An 18,930-nucleotide genomic window follows, 5' to 3' on the forward strand; every position below is an offset into this window, starting at 1 on the left:
CCCCCCCCCCCCCCCACGCCCCTCCCCGTTCAGTAAGGGAAGAATGTGGGAGGTCGTCTGTGCTCATTTAAACCGAACTGAAGTGAAATTGATCATAAAGCAGCAGGATGAACAGCGCAGGTAAGAACTGAACACAATTTCACACGCACGACTGGACACAACATGACGAGGGACACCGAACTGACCACAGCTCCACCCGGGTGCTGCAGGATACGGGCGGAGCGGCGGCAGATAGTCTGCACGGAACCTCCGGGACACACTGTGCTATTTAAATAGGAAATGGTTATATACTTCCCATCACGGTTTAAACCTATCTTTAGTCTCTTAGTGTAATTTTAGTCCAGGTGTAACTCCTCCTAAGTGCAACAGTTTCATTTCATTTTCATGTTATCTGGTGTAGACAGGAAAAAGGTTTATTATGCTATTTTCATAGCTCCACTCATGCTTTTGCTGATGCGCTGGACAGTTCAATAAACGTCAAATAACAGTATGTAAACAGTTAACATCTCCACAGTGATGGACTGCATAGTGCCAGTAGGATCATATTGAAACAGAGAGAAATTATATTGACATAAAAAGAAATAAATAGGTTAAGGATAATGTGAAGTACAAATTCAGTCAAAAAGACAGTAAGAAAAACAAGAGAAAATCAAAAGTAAAGGTACAATGTAGTGACGTTTTAGAAAAGTAAAAGTAATTAAAATGGGATATGGAACAAAATATTGAGAAATTGAATGCAAAAAAAAAATCTTCAGTTTCTCTACCTCCTTTCTTTCCTTTTTGCCTCCTCCTTTTTCATTCGATTACTTCGATCCAGTGGGATTTCAACTGATGGAAACGAGTCCGCATTAAGTGCTGGGGTGTGGTGTGGAGGCTGTGTAGTCTAAAAAGTGGTTTTCATTCTGCTGTGACTCTGCTGTCCTGACTTCAGCGTGGACTTTATTCCACCACTGAGGGAGCAAACAGAGAAGAGTCCTGACCGAGCCTCCTCATCCAGAGGCAGAGGAGTGTGATGTTCAGCCCGGGGAGCTAATGTGACTTTGACAAAAATTTATCACTGTGGTTCCACAGTTCAAGTTTTAACAGTCTGCTAAGTGATTTTCACACAATACTGAAACTAATGGAAACCAGTGGAAACCAATGGCTGCTTAGAACAGTAGAAACTAGAATTACCACCTCACAGTCGTATGCCTCCATCACTAACACAAGTTTAAGGTGACATCCCTGCTTATCCAGAATCATGTAGAATATAAACCATTTACACGATCACACTGACCCTGACCTTCGACCTTTGTACACCAAAATCTAATCAATTCATCCTCTGAGAACTCGATATCTCGTTCACACCTTGAGGGAACTTCTTCAAATTTGGTGCAAACACTCACTTTGACTCAAATAGGAACCGATTAGATTTTGTTGGTTAAAAATCAAAAGTCAAAGTTACTGAGACCTGGCCACAAATTCAAACACTAATTATGATCCACAGAATAAAATTATGAAGTGTTGACATTTTATATCCAAATGGTCAAAGGTCGGTTTCACTTTGACATCATAATGTTCTGCAAAAACACCTGTTGCCCACGTTCAAGAATATTTTCTGCAACTTGAATTAGTCATTTCTGTTGCATTTGTCCCATGTGGGTTTGATATGAGTGTATATGCTAGATCTTTGACACGTGGCCCTGTGAACTACCTTTAATCGCACCAGGCAGTGTCTTGCACAAAGTGAAGATTTGTTTATGGAAGCGAGGATGGAATTCCATTGATTAGCTGATAATACACGCCCCGAATCGTGGGATTGTGATGATTGCATTCAAATGAAAGTAATTCGATGAAATGTGTCTTTGATGTTGCTGGGACTGACCCTGACACACTGATCAGTATCTGTTCGTGTTTCTTGAAAGTAGAGCTTCGCTGTTTTTTTTCACTTGTAGTGTGTCTGGTTTCATTTTAACCCCACCGCCATTTAAACTTGACTTACTGGAACAGCTGCAGGGACTGTGGAAGGAGGGGGAGTTCCACAATTCCAGCAAATTTCCAGCGCCCAACTTAGTCAAGTTAAAACTATTTCTGTATGTTGGTACTATTCTGTGTTTCATAATTTTTCTAATTAAACCGGACCATGTGAGGAAATCCTTCTCAACAACAAACATGTCCAACAGATGAGATTTAACTTAATAAGTCCTACTCTTTATTCATACCCGTAGGGGAAATCAGTTTGACAAAGCAGCACAAAGGAAAGCCGGTAACATCAAAGAAAGAAATTTCCATAAACAACGAAACGTGAAACATGATTATAATAATAATAATAATATATATATATACACACACACAGATTTTTATTGCATCTATTATATATATATATATGTATATATTTATATATATATATATATCGTGGGATTGTGATGATTGCATTCAAATGAAAGTAATATATATATATATATATATATATATAATAATAGATGCAATAAAAATCTGTGTATATATATATATATATATATATATATATTATATATACATATATTATATATATAATATATGCATATACACATACATATATTATTATAATCATGTTTCACTTTTCGTTGTTTATGGACATTTCTTTCTTTGATGTTAACGTACTGTATATATATATATATATATATATATATATATATATAATAGATGCAATGAAAATCTGTGTGTATATACATGTGCAATGCTCATGTGTTGTACAATATCTATGGTCTGAGTCAGTGTAGGGCAGGAAGTATCGGGTGCTCTGGCGTTGTGGAGTGTGATGGCTGATGGCACGATGGAGCCCCTGAAGTGACATGTAGCTGCGTGAGTTTGTGAACTTGCTTCTGCGCTGAGTCCATGATAACTGTCAGCTTCCCGCTCATCCTCATCTCTGAGAATCTTAAATAATGTCAGTGAAACTGTTCATTTCAGTTGAGTAGGAGAATTAATAATTTTACATTATTTTTGGAAACACACTTAAACAAAACCTTAATTTTTGACAGGTTACATTTGGTTAAAACGAAACATCAAACACGAGTCACTTGAAATCACCTATTATTTCTCACTTTTTTTAAACTTGTGGTACTTTCCATTTTACAAAATTAATAACCCCTAAATAACCCTGTGACAAGAGGCATGAAAAATCCCTAAAAGAATTAGTTTTAAATTTTGGACAATGCACTTATTCACTTTCTTAAAACTGTTGTGTAATGTTTCTTGATTGGGTTTCCAGCCGAGATGAATCGTTTCTCCATTAAAGTGGCAATAGACCAATATGGTACATTTCACCACTGCTCATTTCACCACACGACAACGGTTTGTTTAAAAGTCAAGTATATTCATGCTCCACCTACATGGGTGTTTTCACTTATAAGCCCAAACCTTTTCGAAATGACACTCAGTAGCTTTACACTTCTTCGGGGGATGTGGTGTAACGAATGTTCCCTTTTGTTGTTTATGTCAGCTGTGTACCCCCCCCTCTCCGCCCCCCCGGCCAACATGTTCAACAGTGTGCCAGGTTATGAGGATACTGTGGCAGGAGGAGGTAAGTGGTCTCAAAACCACAAATCTTCACACAATGTTCATGTTGTTGCAGCTGCTAAAATGTGTTGCTGTTGCTGCAGGTGGTTATCTGCCCCCTCCCATGCCTGTGCAGCCTTCAGCTCCTCCACAACCTGGCCCTGTAGCTGACTGGAGGTAAGACCTGACATCACCTGCTTCACTGAGCTGCTCATCAACCTGTAGCTACAAGCCAATCACAGACAGCGGGATGCTCATGTTGCTGTGTGTGTGTGTGTGTGTGTGTGTGTGTGTGTGTGTGTGTGTGTGTGTGTGTGTGTTTTGTAGCATCCCATCACTGCCGGAGGATTTGGCTCGTGGGGCGTTCAAGGACTTTGCTTCATCTCATTGCTGCTACAGTGCAGGTCCGGCCAACGATGGAGACATCACCACCATGGAGCCGTTCAACACCTTTAGGGTGATCTGATGTTCACACTGTTTAACTGATGGTGTCACTGGCTGCTCCATTTGTTACTTAACAACGCTCCACTCGGGTTCTGTCTGCCTCATCAGCTGATCTAATATGGTTCAACTTCATTTTACAGAAAGCTTCTCTTTAATCGAACCTTAAAGCTGACAGTTTGATTCATGACTTAGACCTCATCATGACCATCTGGTATCAACGTGTGATCTGTAGTTTGCCAAGCTTGAATCAGTGCCTTACACAGCAGCAACTGATTATATGACAAAGCAGCCAATACCTTAGAATACCGGAAACAGCTGCACTATTCATACACGGTCGATCTGATCGGACAATATGATCACATTCTGCTGCATTAACATCCAGATGTTCATAGCAGGTGGAGATGAGGTAGAAGTGACACACTGGGCTGACTCTCCTGTCCATTGTTGCTCTACATGTGAAGGACAGGATGTGTCCACAAAGAGAGGAAAAGAGTGTGATGTGACCTCAGATAGCTTCACATGAGTTTATAAACACTTTATTTACTCTGATGACTCTTGCATGAGTGTCATGTGACCTCAGAGACTTCCATGTGCCGTGAGGTGAATAAAACTCAGTGGTAGAAATGTCTAGAACCAATGAAGCCTCTGTTAGTTGGATCTATTTGAATGTATTCATTTATTTGTATACTGACTTGATTTGGATCTGTTCTCTAGTACCGACTGGAGACATTCACTGAGTCCAGGTCAACTGAATGGGCCCACAAACCTTATGAAGGTACACACACACACACACACTCTCACATACACACACATACATAGTGGAACTAAGTACATAGGACACCAACATAGGGAGGGCCATCACCTTTCCTTTGTTGGGCTAATTCACCCGGAAATTTAAAGTTTTCTTTCATTTGCAGTTTTGTAATTTTATATGGTTAACATTTTAAGTAAAGTATATGACCTAAATAAATAGTTTGACAGACTATTTACCACATCTACAACATTACTAGAGCCTTATGTTGCAAGTGACGAGGCTGCACTTGTTGGAAGATAATTCACCATAATCCTGCAAATAAAAGTTGACACCAGTGAAGTCTTATTCTGTAGTATTTTATTATGAAAAACAATAATAAAGTAACCGTTTCTCCGTGAAAGGGCCAGAGTAGGGTGGCTTTCCACCATCCAGAAGACAAACAGTCCACAAAACAGTCAACATGTCATGAAATATGTATGTGAATCTGATTGTGTCTTGTATTAACGGCCTGTTCTCTAACCACTGATAAAAGTGTCCTTGATTGCGAACAGTTTCCCATTAAGCTATGTGACTTGTGATAAACAGATTTTAAAAGGAATGGTCAAAATTTATGCATCAGAGGTAGAGATATCCTGAGTTTAAGTCTCCAATATAGATAAACTTCAAAAACGCTAGATCCTACATTTCCCATAATGCAGCTTGGTAATGTCTTTCATTAGACCCCTCCCGGTCAGGTAAACACCCGCATCTTTCAATCTCCACACCTCCAGTTTGTGATGCATTGTATTCAGTTTTAAGTCTGAAGCCGTTAAGCCCAAGCTCAGATGCCATCACTGTGACATCACTGTGACATCACTATAGCAGCAGCCATCTGGGATATTTTGAAAGATTTTTTGATTGACAGGTGATGAAGACATCTCTTTTGTGTGACTGACAGGTGAGCCGGCTGACTTCTACACCCAGACTGCACCCCGGCCTTGGGAGGTCCCGGCCACGGCCCCCAGCCTCTTCACCGATCACAAGCAGGAGATTCGGGTGCCCTTCACCTCATCCATCAAGGTGATTGTTAACTGGAGCTGTCCGTCAAAGACTGCTTTGTTGCTATGGTTACCTGCTGCTTAATTTACCTTGAGTTATGATTTAGAACTGAGGTTTGAATGTTGACCTGAAAGCCAATCAGAGAGCAGGATTCCCTGTTGCCGGGGTAAATTTAGTATTTATAGTCTGACTAATCCTGGGAGGGCTTGGGAAGGTTAGAGAAGTCCTTTAGAGAAGTTGCAGAGGTCTCCGAGGAAGTTCTAGTGATCCCTGAGGAGGTCCGAGGACGGTGAGGACATTCCAGGGGTCCTGACACAAGTTTAAATGCTCCTTGAGGTGCTCCACAGGGCCTTGAGGGGCTTTCATGGGTCCTTGAGGGGTTCCAGAATTTCTTGAAGATGTATTACAAGCTCTCGAGGAAGTTTCCAGGGTGCTTGAGACAGTTCAAATTGTCCTTAATAAGATTGCAGAAGTCACTGAGGATGTTTTATGAAGGGTTTCAGGGGTCCCTGGCTGTGTACCAGAGGTTCTTGAAGGTGTTTCAGTGGTCGTTGAGGAGGTTCCAGTCCTTGAATATGTGAATGTTTGTTTTGGGACCATCTGGAAAATAAGATGATTCATTTGAAGGGGTTTATCCTGATGTGGTAAGACAGACATGTTCAAAGTTCCTTGAAGATGTTCCTGGATTCATTGAGGGTTTCCAGAAGTCATTGAGAAGATTCCATAGTACTTGAAAAGCTTCCAGGGGCCCTTGAACAAATTCCAGAAGTCAGTAAAGCTGTTATAGGGTCCCTTGTTGAGGTTGTTGATGTCCCCAAGATTTGGGTACAAGAAGTTCTGAACAGGTTCCAGGAGCCCTGGAAGATCCTATTGGGAGACTTGGGGGTTCCAGCATCCTTTGAAATGTTCTAGGGGTCCTTGAAGAACTTCCATGCTGTCCTTGAGGAGGTTACTGGGGGCTTTTGAGGAGGTTTTATGTGAAAGCTCCAGAGATCTTAAATTAAATTACCTGCTAATGCTCTGATTTAGAACATAAGGTAACATTAACGTGTGTGTGTGTGTGTGTGTGTGTGTGTGTGTGTGTGTGTGTGTGTGTGTGTGTGTGTGTGTGTGTAGGACTGCCAAGACTGCCACAGCACAGGGACGACTCCATGTGAAGAGTGCCATGGAAATGGATACGTAAGTAGATTTTTTTTTTCAGTTAAGTTTTTTTTTTTTACAAAGCAACATTAAAGGCAGGAAAAGTAAGTAAAAAGTATAAAATTAGAAGCTGATGATGCAGAACATTAATAAAAAGATAAAAGTAATTAAATGTGAATGCAATTAAACAAGTCTCTGTCTGTCTGTCTTTGTAGAAACAGTGCAGCTGGTGTAGCGGCTCTGGGACAAGAAATGATGAAAACTGCCATCACTGTAACGGTACCGGCAGAGACAGGTACTGCAGGGGCGTCGGGGAGTGGGTTTTTTGGGTTGTGACCCTGAAATCAAAGTCTGCTCACATCGTTGAATGTTGTTCCTCTCTTAGATTTGTTTATAGTAAATCTATCCAGCTTTTCTCAAAGAAAAGTCAGAAAAATAAATGAATGTTTGGTAGCGGATACATATACGCATCTTTTTAATCATCTAATGACCCCTCAGTTATATCTCAACACCCCTGACCTCAGGAATTAAAATTGAAATCCTTAAGATTTCAGTCAAGTAATGTCAGGGCCAGAATCCCTGATGTCAGTACTGATATTGATCATTTTTATTGTTAAAAGCAGCTAATGTACTTTCATGTAAGGCATCAATAGGCTACTTCTCAGTATCATTCCCCAAGTTTTGGCTGCATTTGGGTCCTACCTCCCCCTCAAACCCTTGACAGAGCCCAAAATTTCACTTGTCAGTACCACTCAAGGTGACCAAACTTACAATTTTTGAGAGAGACAGAGAGTCAGGAGCTGTGGCCAAATATTACCTAACCGCTGAGTACAGAAGCATGTACCTCAGACAGCTGAGAGATCTGACAGGTCAAGGCATGTCCAGACTGTTCCATCCAGATCTACACGGTCCAAGGATCAAGAGAGATGAAGCAGATGTCCAGTCTCTCATTGACCTTATGGAAAACAAGTGGTTCAATCCTATGCCTCCTGATGAGAACGATCTGGTTAGCCTGTCCACTGGCTCCATGGGCCCACCTACTGTGACCAGGGATCTCCTGAGAGCTCATGAGATAGGAGAAGAGGTCTACGAGGCATTCAAGCAAACAAGATTAGATGAGGACACACCATCTTTGAAATTCCATGACAAGATGACCAAGCAAAGTCTGAAGACATTCTCCACCGTCAGCACAAAAAAAAGCTAAAGGAAAGAAAGGACAGGACGTGGTGCTGAAGGCAGACAGAAACCTGTTCAGCCACATGATCCTATTGGCTGAAAGCAGGAAGATGAATATGAAGGATGTCCTTGTCTACCCACTGGGCCCACTGCCATGGGCACTTGCAAATGCTGATGGGTCCCTACGAAAAACAAACAAGGCTGCACTTGCCAGAGAGCTGGAAAAGAATGTGTCTCCTGCAGAACAGATCCCAACCCCATCCACTTCCATCATTGGTGGGATGAGCCTGGTCCAGAAAATGAATGGCAACAACAAAAGCTTTGGACAGGTGGCAGAGTCACTCTTCACCCAGGTCTTCCCCGAGGGGGCACGGAGTCAGAGGATTGATGTTGTGTTTGATGTTTACCGCCAAACTTCGATTTAAAGATGCTGAACGACTGAACCGGGGTGCAGACACCACTGTCCAGTACAAGAACCTGGCAGGGGACACCATGTACAGCAGTGGAGAACTTTTCTGTGCAGTCTTTCCAACAAGACCAGTCTCATCAAGTTTCTGGTGGAAGAATGGAAACTCCCACAATACAGAGATGGGCTACATGGTAAGGTGTTGTACGTTACCTGTGAGGAAACCTGCTACAGGTTGACAGATGATGGGTGTGAAGAAGTAGTAGAGCTGAGCTCCACACATGAAGAAGCTGACACACGCCTGCTCCTGCGTGCATCGGATGCTGCAAACACGGGCTCAAAAGCAGTCATCGTCACAGCTGAGGACACAGATGTCATGGTTCTTTGTCTTGCCTTTCAGAAGGACATCACCTGTCCCATCTACCTGAAGTGTGGGACACAGAACCGCACACGATTTGTGGACATCAGCAAACTGGCAAGCTCAATTGGAGACAGCCTCTGTTATAGCCTAATTGGCTCACACGCCTTCACTGGCTGTGACACTGTCAGTGCATTCGCTGGCCGGGGGAAGCTGAATTCCCTGAAGATAGTGAAGAAGGACACTTCCTACCAAGAAACCCTCAGTGGACTTGGGCAGTCATGGGATGTGAGTGAGGAGCTGTTCCAGAGAATTGAGGAGTTTACATGCCACATGTATGCTGCTAACAGAAGCACTGGTGAGGTGAACCAACTGCGCTACCAGCTCTTCTGTGCCAAAAGGGGAGAGGTCGAGTCCAGTCAGCTGCCACCATGTAGAGACTGTCTCTTCCTGCATGTTGAACGAGCCAATTATCAGGCAGCCATTTGGAAGAGCAGTCTCCTGTGGTGCCAAATGCTACAGAGCATGGATGGAAAGAAGATGAGGACAAGCTGGCCATTTACTGGATGCGCTCCCCACCTGCCCCAGATGTAGTCTTGGAACTGCTAACATTCAAATGTGTACGTTCATGCAAAATGCCAAGCTGCACGTGCTTATCAAATGGACTGGCATGCACAGACATGTGCAAGTTACAGACTTGCAGCAACAGAAAACTGCAGGATGATCCAGAATCCGACTTCGAACTCAGTGGGTCAGATGACGAGAGAGACGAGCAGTTTGAGTGACATTATGTGATGATTCTGTACTTGGTTACCCTAAACACAGAACTTGATAGCCTAACTATAATCAGATCTTGACATATTCCCATTAATAACAATGTTCATTTTGTTTACAATATTGTTATGTTTATAATGTTGTTTATAAAACTCAGTTGGTTCCTTATCTCATTGTGGTCTCCTTTATGTCCCGTATTTGCATGATAAAGACCAGTGGCTGTCTAGTTATAGTTTCATAGGAGCCTAATGATGCCCTTCTAGTTTAAGGCTCACAATCACCCCTGACAATGAAAGAGTATAGGCATATTATACATTTCCTGAATCCTTATGGTCCTGTGATTATTCCAGTTTTTGTATTTTGTGTCTCTGTTGTTCCTAGATGGCACAGGGCTAAAAGATAGTATATCATTTAGGCAAAAATTGTGCAAAAATGTGTGTTGTGTATAGTTTAAAGAGCTACAGTGACCTCTATGTTGGTCAGAAAGATTCACATCTTAGCTTGACTGAAAGCTTAAAAGGTCCCCCTTAAAATGATGCCAAAGACAGACAACCAAACAACCAAACTTTGACAGATGTCCTGTACATGAGTCTAAACCAGGATATGCACCAGCGTCTAAAATGTAATTTTCTGAAGGGGGTGGGTAACTTCATGAGCTGATAATTATGATACAGCTGCCACTCAGGAAGGGTTATCATACCAAAATATCATCTACAGACATGGATCTTTTCAAAAATCATAAGTAAGTTTGGTCACTTTGAGTGGTACTGATATCTGGTCTGGCCCATGGACTATAATGTGTATTCATGTATTCGTATGTGCAGAATGTGATCCAACATGTGACGGATCTTTGAGGATCAACCCGCCGTCCGGAGTGCAACCAAACAAACTCACATTGTTGTAATTAAGACGTTAATCAATAATAATTGCAGCCATCATCTGATTTTGAGTTAGAGTTTGTTAGCTTGGTTGGCTTATGGTTGCTCCTCCTTGTTCTATTATCCCCTTGCAAAAATTAAAAAATGATACGCTGCATAAAAATGCAGCAAACTACTGTATTCTTGTTTTATAGATGTGTGTTTGATGAACATTCACAGTCAGCGCTATATACGCTGTGATAAATACGCTGCGGTAACTGTGACTGCTTCACAATAAAATATCTCATCCAGTTGAACTCTTACTGTGAGTTAGCAGCAGACCTGGATAAGGTGCCACCACTCAGGCTTGCAGGTGGTATTGCAGCGTAAAAAACACCTCTAAAAGTTTTGAACTGTTCCATAACAGAGTCACACCATTCTTTTTGTGTGTGTGTGTGTGTGTGTGTGTGTGTGTGTGTGTGTGTGTGTGTAGGTGCTCAGACTGTGATTCTGAAGGGATGACGAAGTGCATAACCTGTAAAGGAAAACGTCAGCTGCTGACGTTCATCCAGCTCAAAGTGGAGTGGTGAGTACTGATACTACAACTGTCGGTCTCGAAGAGTTTCCAGGGGTCCTTGAACAAGTCCCAGAATGCCTTTATGATGTTACAAGGATCATTGAAAAGGTACTTGGGGTCTTGAAAGAGATTTCAGTGGTCCTCGAGGAGGTCCCATGATGCGTTTAAGAGCTTCTGTGGGTTGCTGGGGATTCCAGAGCGCCTTGATGATGTTCTAGAGGTCATTGCAGGGTTTCCAAGGGCCCGAGAAGGTTCAAATGGTCTTTGACAAGATTCCCTACAGTCCTTGAATATGTTTCTGTGGTCCTGGAAGATGTTCTAGTTGTCCTTAATTAGATTCCTAGGTTCTAGGGGGTTTCCAGTGGTCCTCAAAAAGGTTTAGATGGTCCTTTAGAAGGTTCCAGGGGTTCTTTAGATGTCTGGAGTCCTTGAGGAAGGCTCTTAAGGCATGTTAAGTTGAGAGGAATCTTCGAGGGATTCCAAAGGTCCTTGGGGATATTCTCAGAGACCGTGAAAACGTTACAGTGGTTGCTGGAGATATTCAATTGTATATCTTGAGGTTCCAGGAGTCATTGAAGAGGTTACAATGAACAGTTATCGTTCAGCAGGTGCCATAGGCAGGGCCTTATAGAGCTGCCAGGGGTCATTAAGCATTCCAGATGTCATGTTATAGTCCTGTTGGGTTTGTTCCTTCAATGATTTATAAGGGCCCTTGAGAAGGTTCACATTGCCCTCAAGGAGGTTCCTAGAGGTCCTTGCGGAGGTTCCCGGAGTCACTGAAGATGTTGCATTAGTCCAGGTAGATGTTCCTGGATGTATGATTATCTTGCGAAGCCTAGTGTGAGTACCCGATCATGAAGTAGAACAACTGGTACATGGGGAACTGAGAGATGGTGAGATGTAACTCTGTGAGTTTTAGTTGTTCTTTGGTAACATCAACAGACAGTTTCCCTTCCTCCGATACCAGTTTGGTCTCCCCCGCATAATGGAAGTGAATTTCACCAGTGTTGATTTCATGGGGCCTTAAAGGGGCTTGCAGGGGTTGTTGTGATTCCAGAGGACATTGAATATATTACATTTGTCCTTTAAGTGGTTTCTTGTGGCCTTGAAGAGTTTTTAATTGTCCATGAAGAGGTTTTTTCACAGGGTACCAGAGGTCATTGAGGAGGCTCCCTGAACCCTTGAAAATGATTCCAGGGGTCTTTAAAAAGCTTCATGGGTAATCAGTAGTCGTAGATGTTACAGTGGTCTTGTCTGTGGAGGTTGTGGTAGTCTTTGAGAAGGTTCAGACGGTCTTTGAAGAGGTTACAGAAGTCAGTGAAGATGGTCCTTGAGGTTGCTCTACAGTTGGTACTAGATCTGATCACAGACCTGACCTAGTGGGCTGAAAGCAACAAACACTGAACCAGATACAAAATTAATTAGTTTGGACAGTGTTGTCATTGATGACACTGGTTCCCTCTGGTGGCACAAAAGTAGAACTGCATGATGTGAATTTGAATTGATGCAAATACATACTGTACACAATTTAAAATGTTTTAAAAACTGATGAATGAAATACAGTATGTGTATTTAGAACAATATGTGTATATACAGTATCTATTGTATGTATGTGTGTGTGTGTGTGTTTACACAGGCGTGGCCAGTGTTGTTATCCTTACACCTCATTGAAAGAATGTACTGTTCTTCCTGATATGTGTTGAAATTAAAAGCTCTTCTGTCTTTGAAACATAAGCTGTGAAAGGAGCTGAATTTTTCCTTATTCTGCAAAAAACCTTCTAATATAACCTGGACAAAATTTGGTACCCTTTAAAAGCAGATTATAGCAGGAAGTTGCCTTCAATCAGTATCGCATGTGTCTTCACTCTTATAATCAGTCATTCAACCTATTTCAATTGAGAAAAATGCTCATTTGGCAATTATTATAGCTGCAAGGGAACAAGACAAGAGAAAGAAAAGAGTATTTTGAGGAGACAAGGAAGAAAATAATTGCCAACTATGGTTAAGGTAAAGGCTTCAAGACCATCTCTTAGTAACTTGATGCTCCTGTGACCACAGTTGCTAATATTATGAAGAATTTGCCAGAAAATATAAATATCAGTGCCTGAATATTTTTGTCCATGCTATTTTCATTTGTGTAATAAAATGTTACACTGAAAATAAAAAGCAACATGTCTGTTCTGTTAAACCAACACTTTTTGCCACGTCTGTATGTGTTTATATGTGAATAAATGTGTTTATGTGTTTATATATTTGTGTATCTCTGTGTTTAGGACTAACCATGTGGAGGACCACGTGGTGGAGCAGAACTCTGGTCTGAAGGTCGACGATCTTCGCTCCGTCAGCGGAAAGGAGCTGTTCAAGAACAACCAGTTCCTGGTACGCACACACACACACACACGCACATGTATGTTGGTCTTTTAGTTGCGAGGACACTCAATGACATGATACATTTCCCTGGCCCCTTACCCTAACCTTATCCATCACAAATAAATGTAAAGCTTCAGCCCTAACCCAGTCCTGATTCTACTGTAACTCTTAAACCAAATCTTATCAATCAAACAGCCCTTTGAAGGTGTGAGGACTGGCAAAAAATGTGGACAGCGGTTTGTGTTACTGTCAGTACTGTGTGTCAGTCTCTCTGTCGGTCTCCTCTCAGCTCTACCCAGTGCTCGGATTCCCAAACCCGGCCATCGCTGAGGCCTCCGAGCGTATGATCAGAGACCACCAAAGCAAGTACTCCCAGACCTCCAGGATCCTGCAGCAGGTAGACCACCTCAAGAAAAAAATGATTGTAGCTTCTTAAAATATTTTAAGAAATTTAGGAGGAGGCAATATACAGTACTGTGCAAAAGTTTTAGGCATTGAAAGTCAAGTGAGGCTTTCAAAACTAAAGCCATGAACAGTTTTTATTTATCAGTTAACACAAAGCGCTCTGTATGAATTGCACTATTGCCTGTGGCAAATTTCCCCTCAGGAAAATAAAGTACAGCTTATCTCATATTAAAATCACTTCTTCTCAAACTAACAATAGCCCCATTGCTGTTATATCTCTCATGCAAGTATTTGAAGAAGGCGTTTTTATCACTGTATGATAGGCGTTTTGAGGTGGAGATGAGTCACTGCACAGTCTGAAACATCTGAGGAGTATTATGCGTGCCAGGCTCTCTCGGCCAACATTACTGCCTAACCTGTTGTGTAAGCCCCATGAATTTCCCAGTTGTGGGATAAATAAAGTTAATCTAATCTAATCTAAGCCAGACAAATTATTCTTCTACAGCACTTTCACAAGACATGCCACAATTCATGATTGTCTAGCTTGATCGACGTAGGGTTCAGCTTCTGTACTAACGTTGAAAAAATCTGAACAGCACTACAAAATGGTTTATTCAATATAGTAGTGGGGGAGTGGATGTTTCGAACAGCGCCAGAGTGAGGTTGACTGTTTCCCCCTGCTTCCAGTGTTTATGCTAAGCTAGGTTAATCGCATCCTGACTCTTACCTAGCACACAGACACCAGACACAGGACTGACATCCATCTGAGAAAGAAAGAGTAAGAGTATTCCCAAAAATGTTGACACTCTCTCTCTCTCTCTCTCTCTCTCTCTCTCTCTCTCTCTCTCTCTCTCTCTCTCTCTCTCTCTCAGAGGCAGCTGGTTGAGTTGATCCCCATCACTAAGGTGAACTACAAGTGGAAAGGCGACAGTCACGTTTACTTTGTCTATGGCAACGAGCACCAAGTCAGCGCTGACAACTACCCAGCAACCTGCTGCTGTGTCATCCTGTAGAGAGACACACACACACACACACACACACACACACACACACACACACACATACACACTCACTCATTGCTGTCTATCTTTCATATTAGCCTCTCTGTCCAGGACAAATTTTAACCAATCAGTGCACAGATCTTCTAAGATCTAAATTCTAATCCTAAAAAGTCTAGGTCTAACATGTTAATCCAGGGGTGTCAGATTTTTCTGTCGGGTCCAAGTATTGCAGATTAAGATACATACACATGCACATTGACACACACACACACATTGTTTACTGTGGCCACCTGTAAAGTAAAAGGCAAAGCTGATACTAAAGTAGAAAAGGGGGAGTAACATGTGACTTTCTCCTTGTTGGCATCAAAGGTAAAACCACAGCAGCCTTTTCTGACATTTTGTCCACATTTCAATTAGAATTATTTGTATTAATTAGTTGTTCACATTCACAGTGAACTTCCAACAGTGTATTATAAAGACGCATAGTCTGAATTGTAGACCGTCCCCGCTAACATCAGTGCTCCTCACTAAAAAACAAAAAGATCCTGCAGCAACTTGATCTATCTTTTTGTTTTTGTACTTCCTGAACTTTCTGCCAAGTTCTGACTCTCAGCCTCTACCTCGTGTTAGGACGTTTGCAGTACATTGTGTCTTGTCTTTAATCTTTGACAGACCTGAATAGTCGATATCGATTAAGATTTTTATCAATAATATAGATCTTCTGGTTAAATCTGCCTCCTCAGAGTCCATTATCGTCTCTGCGTGGACACCTGTGTTGATCATCATGTCTCTGATGCCATGATCACTTACCAAAGATATTTTTTCTTGTTAAAAAGAACTTCTGCTGAACAGTTAACCTCAAACACGTGCCAGTATGTGCCATTTAATATCCTCAGTATTGAGTGGAAATCTAGTTTATGTCCAAAATGCTGTTGTTTCAAGAACAAGTAGAAGGTGTATGGAAAAGAACAAATAGATGAAATGTGAGAAATGACAGGTGAAATCTAAGTAAAACATAAGAAATAATAAGGAAAAAAATGGATGTATGAAGTTTTAATCTGACCGGGATAGATATATATTAGGAGCTATATAAATCTTTTTATTATTACATGAGTAGGCGAACTCCACAGTGACTCATGTCATAAAATAACAATATAAACTGTTCATCTGGTTTCTACTTGTGTTTTTCCTCTGTGGTTCAAAGGTAGAAACCACTTTGGTTTGTTTAAACTGTGGAGATAGCCAGAAACAAAGACTGATACTTTTTGACTTGTAAAGCCGAAGCAAAATTCATTTGCATGTTTGTGAAAATATTTTAATCCTCAAAGCTTGGCGACATATTAACTGCTCACGGGGGTTGTTGGTGAATTTCTGTAAGCGGTGAGCTAACTGTTAACTAGCTCAGTTTGTGCCATTCATGTATTAGCACATTACAGAGGTAACCATTTGTTTCTCTGAGAGATAATTAACTGAGGATTTCTGACACGCTCACCGCTGTTCTGACAGTATTTTCAGAAACACAGAAGACTCTTCTGAACACCTGGATGGAAAAAATGTTATCTCTGCTGCATAAAAAAATATTTCATTTAAAAGGACTGTTTAACTATTTCCCAAGTTGTGAATTAGCAGAAGATAGCAGGCTGCTATCTTTGTTTTGATTCAGACGCAGGTGCACAAACCTGAGGAAAGTCTTTTTGTCGTGCAGCTTACTGAATATTTTCTGGAAATACCTTCAGAACAACACTAACAGTAATTGCTATTGCTCAGTAGCAAAGATTGGTGTGTCATCTTTCCATGTTTCCATGTTTACAGTTTAGTAAAAGCCTTAATTAGTCTACACTAAATGACATTATCACCATTATATCCGTAGTCTGCAGCATAGAAATACGTATATACAAATACTATTCCTGATGTTTATCACAGCTGTTTAATATCCATGTTAGTTCTGGTTTACGCTCTGAAGATTACTCTTGGAAGTTGTTTTTAATACCAGTGTAACACATTTCAGCAGTCGGCTAAATTTTCTGATGTTAACGCATGCTTGAATTCTCTGAACACAGTATTAGCTTGACTTTGGCGTCATCATTAAACTTAAATGGTGCTGAGTGGAATGTCTAAATGTCTAGCTGTTTAAATGCCTTAAAACCATTCTGTGTCAAACAAATATCTCTGCTACCTACTAACATGATGAACCTGATGTTATTACTCCGTTTGTATTAAAAAATATTCTATCGTTGTAGTAGAGTATCAGTTATATGTAATTGTTGAATATAAACTGCCTCTCACCTGCAGTTGTGCTCTAAGGTTGGTGAATGCTGTAAAATGTTATCTGACAAATAATGGATAAAGGAATAAAGTAATCTGAATTGCTGACTAAATAAGATAAGAGAGAGTTCACCTCAAAATTAACTTTATCAGGAAGCTGGGAAAAAAAATGAAAGAGTTTCCCGACAATAAACTGACAATGAACGTGGAAGTACAGAGAGTCACTGAGCTCGAAGCAGCTCAGTCACTTAATACCAAACATCAAGTAACTGTGAGAGGTTTGGGATCTAAAATTTTATGATCTCATCCAAAAACTCATGTTTTTACTTACTTTATCTCAGGTTGACACCCAGGACTCTTTACGTCACCATGTTGGTAAATGCAGTTTCACAACAGAAGGTATTCATCTTAAGTTGAGTAAGAGCTGACGTAAAAAACCAGCTCCCACAGTTACTGTTGCAGTACGGGTTGTGTGTAGCAGGAGTTTCTTGTAATGTGCTTTGTTGCCACAAATTAAAATATATTCATGACTAGTGAAAACAAGTAGAAAGTTTCCTCCAACGCCTTTTGTCTCAGAAACGGATCAGAAACTGAATCATCTTTTACAAGAGCAGTGTTCAACATAAGGAGAAGCTCAAAGTATGTGACACAAATCAGCTATACGGAAGTTGAGTTTCTGTTCTGCTTTAATGGATGTATTTCATGTTTCAGGCTTAATTTTACCCAACAAGATTATTTTTAAGTGCTTTTCATCTTTAGAAAGTCATTTTCCAAAAACAGGTGTTTGAAACCATGATTAGGGCGAATATACCTCAACAGTCCTTCATATTTAATTTTGATCATTATACTCAATTAGACAAACTTAAAAGTCAAATTTCTTTGTACCATTAATAATTTGTACAGAAATTGGGAGATGGAGGACTGTTTAGGGACAGTTAGACTGGAAGAACTACTATTTTTGTACTTATTTGTGTATTTCCCCCCTAATTTTTGTATCTTAGAGGTTTAATTTTTCAGTACTTTTAACATTTTTATTTTTTTGCGGCAGGTTACTGTATTTTATTTGTTTAGTTTTGTTTTGTGCAGATGATGCATGATGATGTAGTTGGTGTGGGTTTGGGTTGTTTGCTTGTGTTTCACTTGTTATTACAGACTGACTGTTCTGTTGTCTATTAGTATCTGTATTCTCTGTGAGGATTATGCAAAAGTTTGAAATCTCATTTTAGCAGCAGTTACCACAAGGGGCCAGCAGATCCAGCTGAACTGAAACATTCAGGATTCAAACTGTAAAGCTGCATTCAACAGTATTTCATATCAACAAGGGATCACATGACTCTGTGTAATGTGAAACTACTTTGGTGTGTTTTAGTGAACATACATAACGTATATGGAAACTATGGAGAAGATAGTTGAGTCGGTTCTCTCTCTGTCTTTGTTATCTCTCCTGTGCCTGTTACTCATACACCTCCACTAATTCCACCAATCAGCCTGCAGTCTCACTTCCTGCTGCTGTTACTATCAGATTAACATGCGCAGCAACAAAGCAACTACGCACATAGATTGTTGGAGATCTACATTCCTGTTGTTTTTCCTCTTCTTGGTTAAAAATGACGATAGTTTCCTCCCCGTGTTTTATTTCCTGCATGAATCTTCCTCTGCCTGCTAAAAGCGAGCCCTGCCAGATAAACATGTGTCTGTCAGCTGATCTGAGGCTTTTAACATGTTCAAATCTGTCGGTTAAACAAGGGAATCCCCTGATCACACTGAGTGATTTTCCTAAATTATTTTTCATGTGATGCACTCACATACAGAATCATTTGTATTTGACTAAAAAAATAATGAATAA

At 40.8% G+C, this 18,930-nt stretch overlaps 1 protein-coding gene across 1 annotated transcript; it reads left to right on the top strand.

The window, feature by feature from the left end:
• Positions 1 to 27: 27 nt before the first annotated feature.
• Positions 28 to 17,205, top strand: LOC111662328 (protein SSUH2 homolog). Its single transcript, XM_023416156.2, has 12 exons — positions 28 to 120; positions 3,464 to 3,544; positions 3,624 to 3,696; positions 3,847 to 3,976; positions 4,678 to 4,738; positions 5,655 to 5,776; positions 6,872 to 6,934; positions 7,111 to 7,190; positions 10,960 to 11,052; positions 13,317 to 13,422; positions 13,703 to 13,810; positions 14,691 to 17,205. Exons 1-12 carry the CDS (start codon positions 108 to 110, stop codon positions 14,829 to 14,831), a joined length of 1,071 nt encoding a protein of 356 aa, XP_023271924.1. The 5' UTR covers positions 28 to 107; the 3' UTR covers positions 14,832 to 17,205.
• Positions 17,206 to 18,930: the final 1,725 nt, after the last annotated feature.

Source organism: Seriola lalandi, unplaced genomic scaffold (genome assembly GCF_002814215.2).
Source record: "Seriola lalandi dorsalis isolate HSWRI2012SDOR001 ecotype SW California unplaced genomic scaffold, Sedor1 jcf7180002054561, whole genome shotgun sequence".
Lineage (NCBI taxonomy): Eukaryota > Metazoa > Chordata > Actinopteri > Carangiformes > Carangidae > Seriola > Seriola lalandi.